The sequence below is a fragment of the Bombina bombina genome, chromosome 2 (genome assembly GCF_027579735.1).
Source record: "Bombina bombina isolate aBomBom1 chromosome 2, aBomBom1.pri, whole genome shotgun sequence".
Taxonomy (NCBI): domain Eukaryota; kingdom Metazoa; phylum Chordata; class Amphibia; order Anura; family Bombinatoridae; genus Bombina; species Bombina bombina.
Genome location: NC_069500.1, coordinates 1,329,367,648 through 1,329,380,355, shown reverse-complemented (window position 1 = coordinate 1,329,380,355; position 12,708 = coordinate 1,329,367,648). Strand labels below are relative to the sequence as shown.

Sequence of the window (12,708 nt, the reverse complement as noted above, 5' to 3'; positions counted from 1 at the left end):
CAACTAGGTGAAGGGGGCGTCTGGCGATATTGCACCAATCAGATCATAGTGTCCGGTATGTACTCTACTACAACAATCCTCAAGCGTGTAGCTTCTATATCTATATAGCTAGGGAGCCAGCTAAGTGATTGATAATATTAGTTTGAACATGCTCCCCAGTATGTAGAGTTTCCAGACGCTGGTAACATTCTGCAGTTGTGGAGTTTGCAAACGCACCCTGGCAGTGACAGGATAGGCTGCCTTTTGTTAGCGGGCATGTGGAGTCATGCTTTGAGCCCAAGGTGTAATCTAACTTTCGGGCTGGAAGGGTAAGGATCTCCCAGTGCAGTATTATGCACTGCAGGGTCAGGAGTGCTTAGCAACCATTGTATATAACCGGAGCTTGTATTTTTCTATGCAAGACGTATCGTTTATTTCTGGACTGATCTCCCCCTTCCTTCCCAGAGCTTGTTACTTTCAATTCTTGTTCATGACGCCGCATTTACTAACTTATATATTGCTGTGTTAAAATTCTTATTACTATTAGATTATCTCCACAAACACTGCAGCACGCGCTCTGCAAGAATCACATGTGCTGCTGTTGTATTCATCACAGTGAGCGTGTGCTGCAGATGTGATTCCTTCTAAGCAGCAAATACATAAAAGAACACTATGCGTGCATGTCATGTGACTAGTGTACCTGTGTGTAACGCACGTCACAATATGGCGGCATGCATACACCCATAGAGCACAGGTATACCATTGTTATTGAAAACACTTTTTTTTTAACAATTTGGGGTAAGATGACAAGTGGGCATAGACATTCATGCTAACCTCATTTTGATTGATTAGAAGGAGCAAGATTTAAGGATTTTAAGCATGTGTTTAGTGTCCCTTTAATAAGGAATTCAATAAGAATCCATTTAATTTGCTATCAGTTAAAAGTTCCATCATATTCTATTATGTTATCTGGAAACTGCATCCACACTCTTTGTTTATAGCTTTGGACAATTATGCATGAATATTAATCTATATGATACTATAAACACTGTGTTGTTTTGATTATAGTTTTGTACATTGTAAAGAATATAAATTGTACATACCAAATGATTTGATCTGACGTGCACAATGCACCACTATAAGGAGCATCAATAAACCAATGTGTAGCGTTCCGCTACAACTTACCTTTGGCTTTTCATCCTCTTTCTTTCGCTCAGATTTTGGAACCTTGTGAGAGAGGAGTCCTTGAATTGTTTTCCAGTCACTGTCAAGTTTTTCAGTCAACTCCAAGGTCTTTTCCTTTTGAGTCTGTCTTTCTCTCTTAAAACGGAACAAAAAATAATGTCTTTAATTCAACTGAACCATAAACAATTGCAGAATATAGTATAGATACAAAAAGGTTGATTTTATATTGTTCTTTGTATATTTGTCTTTGTGTATACAGTGAGAGATTAGATAAAGCTGAAAATGTGTATATAGAGAGGAAAGTGAGGTCTGAACCCCTTGCAAGCTCAGCTCAGTTGATTGGGTTGTGGTTTTAATTAAAGCCAGCCATTTCATGTAAAAATATAACTAAAGGATACATTTCCCATTCACTTTAAACTCTGCAGCTTATATAAAAAAAAACTGTAAACATAGTAAGCTGTCTTTTTAACATTAAGGTTTAAAGTGATAGTAAATCCGGCTTGGTGCCAAGCTGGAACGCACAGCTATTGGCTAAGAGGTGGAAACGTCACCTCATAGCAAACTAGCGTTCTGCCGTGGGGCTGCCTGAGGAGCTCAGTGCAGCAAACACTTCAGACAAATAAAGGAACTTTCAGCATTGAAGTATTTTATACTTTGTGACTGAAAGTCCCCTTTATTTGTACCACTGGTAAATCCTAGTGTTTCACAAACGCTAGGATTTACCATTACTTTAAATTTTAAAATTGGTACACCATGGGCACTCATGAATCATTTATTTAGAAGGACTGTCGCCAGTTTTGTTAACCAATACTGAACTAGTTCATAATGAAATGTGGAAAGTTAAAGCTTGAATAATTAACAATAAAAATGTTGAATCTTTAGACTTTTGCTTTGATTAGTGTCCAACACTGTTGAAATCAAATACATAAAAATAATCTAAACACAGTTTGCTGCTGGAGAATATGAAAGGTTTATAACCACTGATTTTACAATTCACAGATTTACCTCAGAACTGAAAATAAGCAAATGCTTGTTTCATTAAAGGGACATGAAAAACTTTTTTTTTTTTTTTTTAAAAACAGTTTTGTTCTCTTGGTATTTTTTGTTGAAAAGGATATCTAGGTAGGCTCAGGAGCTACTGATTGGTGGCTGCACATATACTCCTCATGTAATTGGCTTGCTCAATGCATTCAGCTAGCTCCCAGTAGTGCACCACCACTGCTTCATCAACAAAGGATATCAAAAGAATGAAGCAAATAAGAGAATATAAGAAAATTGGAAAGTTGCTTAAAATTGTATTCTCTATCTGAAATGCAGGTTAAAATGGTTAAAAGGGGGGGGAGATATATTAAAATTAAAAGCCCACAGACCTTCTCCTCTTTAGACTTGGCAATCATCTCCTCAATCAGCTCTTTGCGTGATTTTGGCTTTTCCATCTCTTCATATTTCTGATCTGATGCTGTTTTTTTCTTAAGAAGACCTCCACCTCCGAAATGGGCAGATGTCAGTTCAGCTGCAGAGAGAGTTACAAGAAATCCAATTAAATAGGGCATTTTTACACATTTTTTGTTTACTAGTTTGTGCTGAATAAAACTACTTTTCTACCTTGTGTCAATGAGAACAGTAACACCTATTACATGAATGTTCCTGCAACATTAAACATAAGAGACCAAACCTGTTTTAATCCTTGATAGCTCCAAATATTTACAATATTTTAATCAAAAATAAAGTCTCAGAACAGTAATGTGTCTTCTGTTCCATATGCATCTGGAAATATAACTGGCTTCACAGAAAAAAAAGAATATCAGAAGTGTTTTGCCATTCCAATCTTGAATATTTAAAGAAACATTTTACCTATGCACTGTACATCGACAATAAAAAAATGGATTGCAAATTATTTGCATTAAAATGTTTTGAAAGCATTTTCTCCTTAAATCATTTATTTAGTTTTCCCCGTTTTACTTCTGCAAATGGGGTAAATAAATCAGGGGTTGAGAAATGTATTCAAAATCTAGGAGCAAAAGATTTTTGGGCAGCAGTGCCAAACACATGAGCAAAACATAGGTATCAAATTGACCAAGAAAGAGCTATAAGTGCACTCTAGGAATTAAATGCAGTAAAAGATATTTTAATCTTATTTTTGTGCCACAATTATGCTGCATGATTCAGTAGGGCCCTCAGATGCTGGGATTATTGCTTGCTATAAGCAATTGCTATGGCCTATATAGTAAACACGGAGCACTGTGTTGGTGTACAGGGATGCAAAGCAGGGGTGGGTGCAGCCTGCATAAGGATATTATTATGGTGCCTGGAGCGGTAAAACACCAGCAGTTTGTTTAAGCCAAAAACACATTTTTTACCAAGAAATTAACAGCAAATGGGAAAAAACTGCAGCAATGATGTGTGCAACCAGGACGACAGTGGGATAAGCTCTCACAAACACCTCTCTTTCTAAGGTGAAAAGGCATTTTTCATCGCACCAGGGCTCATTTTAAAGATGCCAATGACACTCTGGCAAGTAGGTTCTTTGAGTCGCAACAATGCTTCAGTGACACTTCAGATCAGGTTACAGCTGGTGACCCAATGAGAAGCAGGCATAGACGTGTACGCTCCAATCTCTGGCGTTATACTGAGCTGCAGCAGAATGGGGTGTTCTAAGGACTGCAACTCTTATGTGTTTAATCTCTACTGAACGAATGAGTAATGCACACAGGAAGATGAGGCAATAAATGCCAGTTTACATTTTCCTATTGCAGGTCACAAATACACACAATGCCAGCAGACATCTTGTAGGTAAGTTTGGAAAGTTTATAGACAGTAAGCAATATGTACACAAGTTAAAGGAAACAACGAATATATATTCATTAGATTATATATTGCCATCGATTCTCACAAACAAGAGAGCTTGTATGAATTTACTAAACTTGACATATTAGTTGGTTAAAATGATGCGAGACCTCTGTTTCTGGTTAAAAAGGGAATCATTCATTACACTGTTTTACTAGCAAAATATCTGCATTGTGTGGCTTATTGGCAATACTGGGGTAACTTGGTAAAAAGGTTATAATAAATATAAATAAGGCAAAGAAAATCATGTAGGAGTTCAAATGCAGCAGATCTCTATGTGCCTAGGGCAGCATGAAACCTTAATGCACTACTGCTACTAAACATAATGGACACATAGAACATATACCTACAGTAAAAAGCTGGGCCCCACAACATAATAGTTTTTGCCAAAATGCTAAGAACAAAACTGAGAATCACTGGAAGGGGAAAGTCTAAAGGAAGAACAGTATGGCAGGAAGTTACCATGGAAACTAGATGTGGTAGTGAACTATGGTTCATGACCATTACTAAAAATAAATTAAAAAAAGAAAAGAAAACTAAATATTTACACAACTGCATTTTAAAAATAGTTGAAATATCCTTTGTATTGTAGCATCATTTCTTATTTCTTATCCCCCTGCAGGGGTTAAAATCACAAAATAAAATAAAAGGCATACAAATAAATAATAAAAAAACAACAACGTGCATCTTAGCTCAGCTACAAGGCAGGGTACATTTTTTAACCATTCACTTGTACTTTTTTAAAAAACAAAATAAATTCAGCTGGATGGAAGAAGCTTCTGAGTTCTGAGCTCAGATCTGTAAATGCAGCCTGAGTGGTATGACAGCCAATGTAGCACTTTAACAACATTAGAGAGATCATATTTCCAGAGAAGTCAGATTATTTTAAAATAAAACATAGATACTACTATGCAATGAATATGTGGGAATTCTGCTAGTAAGGCCTGAAAGCCCCAGCTGTACTTTAAATTAAACAAATTTAAGGTAACCTTTATATATAAAAAGTATTTAACATGTTAAAATAGTAGTCTCTCATTGTCCGATTTGGATCTATTTACAGTTACAAATTCCCAAATCTGGAATTCCAAAATACAGAATTATTTTGAAATCCAGACTTTCATTATTTAATCTTTATTTTTTAAATACATTTATTAAAAATGACCATGGCCAGGGGTAAGGTCTCAGACCTATTTACACTAGAGGAATACGGCTATCTTAAAACATAACAAAATAGCCTTATTTCTAAATACCAGACTCCACTGGGAAGAGTCAACCAAAACACCCAACACGGCCCAACTACCTTAACCTGTCCCCACATCCAAAACAGCTTCTCGCAGGGGGACATTGCTGGCACTGGGAGTCCGACAAATATAGCTTCACCTTTTCACAATCTTTCACACTATCACTTCTCTTCTTGGCCTCTTTAGCCACCCCCCCCCCCCCCAAAACCTTAACTCTAAAAGCAGTGCATCAAAACTGTTTTGTCACATAACATTCTTGTGCACATTACGTTGACCTGTTAATCTGCTGATCAAAAGCGACAGTCACAACACCCGAAGACACAGAGTACAGCTGATGGATTCACATCCCATACACGTGAACTTTGTGTAACAGAAGAGTGACAACTTATGTTACAGGTAGTGAGCCATGTTTTCCCCTGTTCTATCCCCCCTTCCTATCCTCATTCTCCTTCCTCCCTCCCTTCAAAGGAAGTATATTATATTATGTTTTGTTAATATCCAATATGTCTAACTAAGACATTTTAAAGTGTTTGAATCAAGGAGAGATATGTACCTATCCGATGTATACTATAGCTATAAAAACAACAAATAAAATAAAAGACCATGGCCTATGTCTGTGGTTTCTTTTTTGTGTTCTAAAATACAAATAATGGTCTATATTTATTTAAAACATATATTAGCTTTCTGATTACAGCACTGTATTATGTTTCTAATAGATCTTTGAATATTAAAGTATTATACATTATATAAAACTACATGTAAATTACATATATAATCTGTATGAGGATTTGTGTTGTTTACACTTAGTCCCATCCCCTCTTCAAACTGTCCTGTTTTACATATGCAAATTTAAAAATATTCTGAAATCCTTTTCTGGTCCCATGCAATTTGGATAAGGGGTTTTGTATCTTTAAGACCGATTCAGAGAACAATAAAATATACTTTATTCAGTCATTGCAACATGTCATGAAGACCTCGTGACTTTAGGTTGATTTTTGCTAAATTGTATTTTATGATTTTTAATCGGTTAGTCAATGTATTTTCTCAGTATTTCACATATAACATAGTAACATATAATAATCTTACAGTGGTGGCAGCAGATATAGTTTAGTGTGTGTGGCATTAAAGGGGAGTTTGGGCATCTTTCTAGGTCTAGTACAGACTAGAGAGTTTGTTAACCCTTGCATCCACTGAACTAAATTACAGGATTGCCTGGAGTGGCTAGACTTTGCCTAGAGATGGCAAACCTTAATATCAAATGCCATATATTTAATCTTTGCCATTAAAAAAAGTATGTGTTCTTTTTTTGCTTTTAATCCATCTGTGAAAGGGTTAGTGTATATAGTAATGCTTTTGTTGGATTGTTATGCCAGCCCACTTGGATCGGATGAACACTTTTTTTTTTTTTTTTAAATGACAATTCCAATGAACATCCAATCAAAGTGCGTGTCATATGACAATCTTGAAGTCCAGCCCCTTTAAAACCCTTAGAAAGCCTATGCAAAGTGTGGATGTGACTGCTCTATACATAACAACCAAGGAAACAGAGGTACAGACAAAATAAATTAGGGTTATAAATATTTTATTACAAAATCTATATACATTTAAAAAAAAAAAAAAAAAAAAAAAAAAAAAAGTAATTATGTTGTTTTACGTGCAAACTAATATATTTTTCAATGTAACATTCTTAGTCTGAAATGTACCATCACTTTAAGGTGGAAAGAGTTGGTTAACTCATTCTGTGACAAACTGGTGACCATTGCAGGGTTGGATAACCCTATAATGTCACACAACCTCTATATCAAATCTCTGCACTTTGTAAAATAAAAAGATCACAACGCTAGAGGAAAAGTAATCTAAAATTAAGATTAAAAAGAGATATACTCCAACACAACAGGAAAGTGCTGGAGGGGATGCGGAAGAGAGGGAACAATGTTACATGTGTGGTGGGAATGCCCCAAATTGGAGGGCTTCTGGAGAGAGGTCTTTGCTGAAATCAACAAAAAACTAGAAATGTCAATCCAATCAGACCCAGCACTTCTGCTCTACCACGACCTTCCAAAAGTCAATAGCATACAAGATAAATCACTTTTTATTATAATGCTAAACCGATCAAAGACCCCTAATACCTAAAAGATGGAAAACTGATATCATCACTTGCCTCTCAGACTGGAGGAAACTAATCACCACTCAGCTACAACTAGAAAGATACCACCATCTAAGAAAAGGAAAACCTGATTTACACGAAACTATGCTCCTTACATGGGAAGGTACACTGCTTTAATTCAACAACCAGAATGAGTCGTACACCCCAACACTTAAAACTACAAATCCAACAACCCCCTCGCTTCCCACTTACCTCCTACCCTAGAGAACCGCCTGCTCCCATTCCCTTTGCCCCCCTCCCTGAAATGAAGCCATTCCAGATCACCCCTAGCCCTGTCCCTCCACCCTTTAGAAGTAAAAGATACAGATTGTGAAAGTTAAAAGATTGTGTTCTTTATTCAAAATGTTCTACATTACAAGTTCAGAATTTTAGATCTAAAAAATATAAAAACAAACCCAAGACCTATATGAACTGTACGGTCCGCCAGAGAGAACCCTCTCCTCCTATGGAGGAATGGAAACATACGGTTTCAGAGATACTTTCAAGCTCAAGATCACCAGCCGACTTTTACGCCACCAGTTATCCTTTGAAGGTCTTGATAAACAACGTTAACTTTGCACTTAAAGATTTACCAAATCATAATTTTCTTTAACTCCCAATGTTGACCTGAGTCTACCAATAAAGATTGCATTTAAAAAAAAACAAAAAAAACCTTTCAATGAGCAGTTATTTAAATAAAACAATCAACATAGTACCCTGCTAAGGGCGCAATTACAAGTGGAGAGCTCTTTAATGCTCCCGCATGAGCGTTAACTACACTAGAAGTAACCTTTATGCAAGCATCGGGTTGCGCTCGTATAACAAGTTGAAAGTAAAAAAAGTTATCGCTTGTGTGCTAACCCAATGAGCATGAAAAGCTGAACGTACAACATATAACTCGCAATGACCTATTCCCTCATAGAAGTCAATGGACACTTGTTTCGCAAAGCAATTAATCAGAGCTATGAGGATGCATGTTAACTTAAATTGCGCTCAAGTGAACGCATTTACTTTCAACTTGTAATACGAGCGGGAAAACCCAACATGCGCAAACACCTGCGATAAACTCCTTTTTCGCTTGCGCGTAACTGTTCACACTACACTCATAATCTAGCACTAAATGTTTAATTTCCTCATATCTCATGGGACAAAGCCAGTAATTTACATTGTGGATGCTGAATATTTCAAATACAGACCCATACAAAGTCAGTATCTCTACAAGTTACAAGACAAACCTTGTTGGAACTACCATACTAACCTGAAAGAGCGCCACGCTCCTCTGAATCACTGTCGCTATCTACAATGTCATTCAATTTTTCCAATTCAGCCAATGACTGCCCATAATGTGTCAACTCCTCATCTTCATTAAGATTATACAGATTTTTCTTTTCACTAGTTCGCTAGAAAATAATATCACATTATTACAAACAGTAAAGCAAGGTCTGGAACATATATAAACCATAATTTCTACTGTCATTAACATACAGATTATTAAGCTTTAAAGGGGGATTTCTACCTAGGGGGCGATTTATCAAAGGCTTTGCAAGCCTTTCGACCCCATACGACTGCAGGTTCTCACAAGAGAACCTGCACACCGTATTTAACAAGCAGCAGTCATCAGACCGCTGCTTTTCTAACCTTTCACCATCTCTAAAGTGGCTAATTTCAATCTCCCCAGAGATTGACAGCTCCTGCCCGTGCGTGATTGGCTGAGCGCGGGCAGGGATTGCACGCAAGCGCAAAATAGCGCTCGTGTACAATGCTAAATTCAGCCAGAGGCGAGCTCCGGCGAACAAGGCCGCGTATGTGCGCCCCTGTCCGTCTCAGCTTGATAAATTGCCCCCTTAAACTTTTATTACACAGTAGATTCTATCAACATATAGACATGCGGCAGAATACTGAGGCATGGAATCTAAGATTTGTTACTTTCATTGCACACAGACAAAAAAAAATTCAAGGATCTATAATTAAAATAGATCTTTATTTATACCACTACATAGGGGCCCATAGAAAAAAAAGAACAAACGTTTCAGAACAGTTTAAATGGGACAGCAAACACCTTGTAATTACAAGACATTTCTGTTCTGCTAAAGAATAATATCAGCTAAGTCTTAATGTTTTTAATACAAACATCCTTTTTTCTGCAATTATTTTTCAATAGCCAGACTCCACCCACCATTTACCTTATTTGGAGTAGCCAATCTGGGCTTTCGTCTGCAGACAACAAGGCTAGCCATAATGCCAGTATAAAATGCATTTGCAATTATCAGATAAAGCCAATTAGGGACAGATATCTAACAGTGTTAGCCTTGAAAAGTCAGCAGGTACATTTAAAGTATTAGAAATTGCTCAATTTTCAGAGCTAAATGACATGAAAAATGGGCAAAATAAATAATGAAAATATATTTCATTAATCATCAAAAAAAAAAATTTTTTTACAAACTCAGGGTGTTCACTGCACCTTTAAGGCATCACTAGGAGCCAATAGATGGACTAAATTTTTTTTTTTTTTTTTATCTTGGACCCAAATGTAGTGGTATAAATTACAGTCTATTATAATCATACAGAGGCTGGAATATTTGTTTTCCCATTTTTTGTGCATTGGTTATGTGCATTTGCCACTTCTATCTGGTTGTGTCGTGCTCATGAGTAGCAATGCACTGCAGCTCAAAAGCAAGACTAGACCTCTTCAGGGGCTTAAATACAAGAACTTTTTAAATATAATACTAAAATTTTAAAGCCAGATACATTAAAAGAGATATAAATATATATATGCGCATTTATATTTAAAACTATTATACTCTCTCAAAAATACATAAACAAAAATGCAATTTAATTAAATAGAGTCAACTTAAGTAATGAAATAACTGGAGTTACACAGGAACTGTTAACCTAATTTTATTCATCATATTTTTTTCATGCATGTTTACTCAATAGTAGAGCTGTGCAAGAACGGATATTTGTTTTAACAAAACAAATATCTGAATGAATGTACCAACGAAATCTTAAACTGGAAATACGGATGGTTTTGAGCCTCTTGTAAACGGGATCGCTGTGTTCCAGCACCCTCCCGCAGCCCCAGAACGTGCCCCACAACTGAGGCAGTGTGTCCGGGGTCGATCAGAGCCCAGGACGGTCATGTGATCACTGTGATAGCGAATCACAATAATCCCATGGTTACTGTATGCAAAAAGTAACAGTGATAGAGGGCGGCCCCCGAAGGGGGGAAGGAGTTGGCTCAGTAACGGAGGGGGGTTGGGAGAGGGATGGAGGGGTGGGACGCTACACAACAAACAAAGTTTGGCAGGGAGAGGGAGGGATGGGACACTACACTAAAGAAAAAATGTCAAATTGATGGGGGGGAGGGTGCTACAACATGATCATAAGGAGGGGAGAGGGAAGACCACATCCTACAGAAAAAAATAATTTGTAAATAAATATTTTAAAAAAAATACTCTAGTTTAGGTACTGGCAGACAGCCAATCAGAGAGGTAGGAGGGATCACTACACTGCAGATAAAAAAATAATAATAATAATAATTAAAAATGGGGGGGAAAAAGAAATCAGCACTAAACTGCATAGTGGCACACTATCTGCCAGTACCTAAGATGGTGGTAAGGAGTGAGGGTGGGGGAGAAGAGAGCAGTTTGGGAGGGTAATACCTACATTACAATACTATTACCCTTACTAGCTAGCTAATTAACCCCTTCACTGCCAGGAATTACAAAAAAGTTTTTTTTTGTTTTTTTTTCATATAATCGCATTTGGTGGTTGTCTACTATAAAAAAAAAAAAAAAGATATATAGAGATATATTATATAAATAAAAACAGTGCTCTATTTCTGTTTAGATGGAGTGATAGCAAAATTGCTAAAAATTCTCTGGTCTTTTGGGCAAGTTTTTTCTGAAATGCCAGGTGCTAAGGGGTTAAAATTAAAGAATACCAAATAGTACAGCCAACTAATATTTGGGGAAACATATTTCCCTGAATATTCGTTCCAAAAGATAGACGAATCAAATTTTTTCGCGCTAGTGCTACACAAGTCTTCTTGATAGTAATCATGCACGAAACTCGTATGAATAAAAATGATATCAAAATGATGTTGATCTAAATGTATAAACGTAAAGATAAATTGTTCCTAGGAAAATGGTGGCAGGTTTACAACAGAAGATAGTCTAAGGATCTACACATACTGAAACAAATGAAAAGCAACAGTCCATTTTCATTTGTCTATATAAATATTACCTGACGTTCCAAAGCAAACCGCTTCATCATCTTCTCTTCTGGGGTGAGTTTAGTGTCATATTCTCCAAAACGCTTATCGGTAAACAAGCTGGATTTCCCCCTCTGTTTGTATTCTTGTAAAATGGTTTCTTTACGCTGTTAACAAATAGAAAAATAGACAGTATATTAACCCATTGGACAGATTTGAACATATTGCATGTAAGCCTCTCACTTAGGTTTTTCCTTTTTAAAGGTGGATATTTGTCAGGTCTATGCCAAATAGTCTAAAAACACCACCCCTGATAAGAGATAAAGTGGCCCTAAAAGTCTGTATTTAGCATGAAGCTGTTTAGTAATATTGTGCTGTTTAACCCTCTATGTTCTATAACAGAGTCTACCACAATTGTATAAGTGCTGTTGTGAAGTGTATTTATGCTAGCTCAGTGATGACAGCTGCCTGACACAATATTTACATGTTTTACAATTATTAACCACTGAATGCCCAAAGTGATGCGACCTTGCTACCCTCTCAGTAGACAAGTCACCTTTTTAAGAGCTTTGGATTTGGACACCCCGGGCAGTCCAACGTCGTGTTTGGTTTTTCTTCCCAGCACATTGAATTTCTGTTTGTTTATTTTCACTTCGAACGGATTATTTCTGACCTCACCGCGGGCTTTGATGCTGGCTGCTGGGAGCTGTTTCCCCTTCTTTGCCCCAGCAGTTTTCCCCATTGCAGCGAGTTTCAACTACACTACACTGCAGGGAAATCGTTACCCCAGTGCTGGGGATGCAGTGAGCGATGTCACACGTGTGTGCACTAAGCCGGAAGCGGAAACAACAAGGAGAGTTTCACCCAAACAAATGACATAGTTCCGGGTGAAATGTTTGCTTCTGCCGCTATCATATGTCTACAATTCCCTTAGTTTTCTAGTGCACAGATGTTATATTGTTACACATCAGCTCATCATGTTTAGCTTATGCGGGCAGGTAATCTACAGAAGGAAGCATAGCTTATCTATAACCTAAACCATCTGATGTTTTATCAAGTGCACAAGCTCTACAATCACCCTCATACAACGCACGAGG

General features: G+C 37.0%; 1 protein-coding gene across 1 annotated transcript in view; it reads right to left on the bottom strand.

Annotated features, from left to right (window-relative positions):
- NOP14 (NOP14 nucleolar protein) overlaps positions 1 to 12,460 on the bottom strand; it is a 97,736-nt gene extending 85,276 nt beyond the window's left edge. Inside the window, exons 1-5 of the mRNA XM_053704196.1 lie at positions 12,168 to 12,460; positions 11,644 to 11,778; positions 8,657 to 8,798; positions 2,535 to 2,677; positions 1,165 to 1,299 (exon numbers count right to left, since the gene is read on the bottom strand). Of these exons, the coding sequence (XP_053560171.1) occupies positions 1,165 to 1,299; positions 2,535 to 2,677; positions 8,657 to 8,798; positions 11,644 to 11,778; positions 12,168 to 12,353 (741 nt within the window). The 5' untranslated portion in view covers positions 12,354 to 12,460. The remainder of the gene's footprint in view (positions 1 to 1,164; positions 1,300 to 2,534; positions 2,678 to 8,656; positions 8,799 to 11,643; positions 11,779 to 12,167) is intronic.
- Between the last annotated feature and the right edge of the window lie 248 nt (positions 12,461 to 12,708).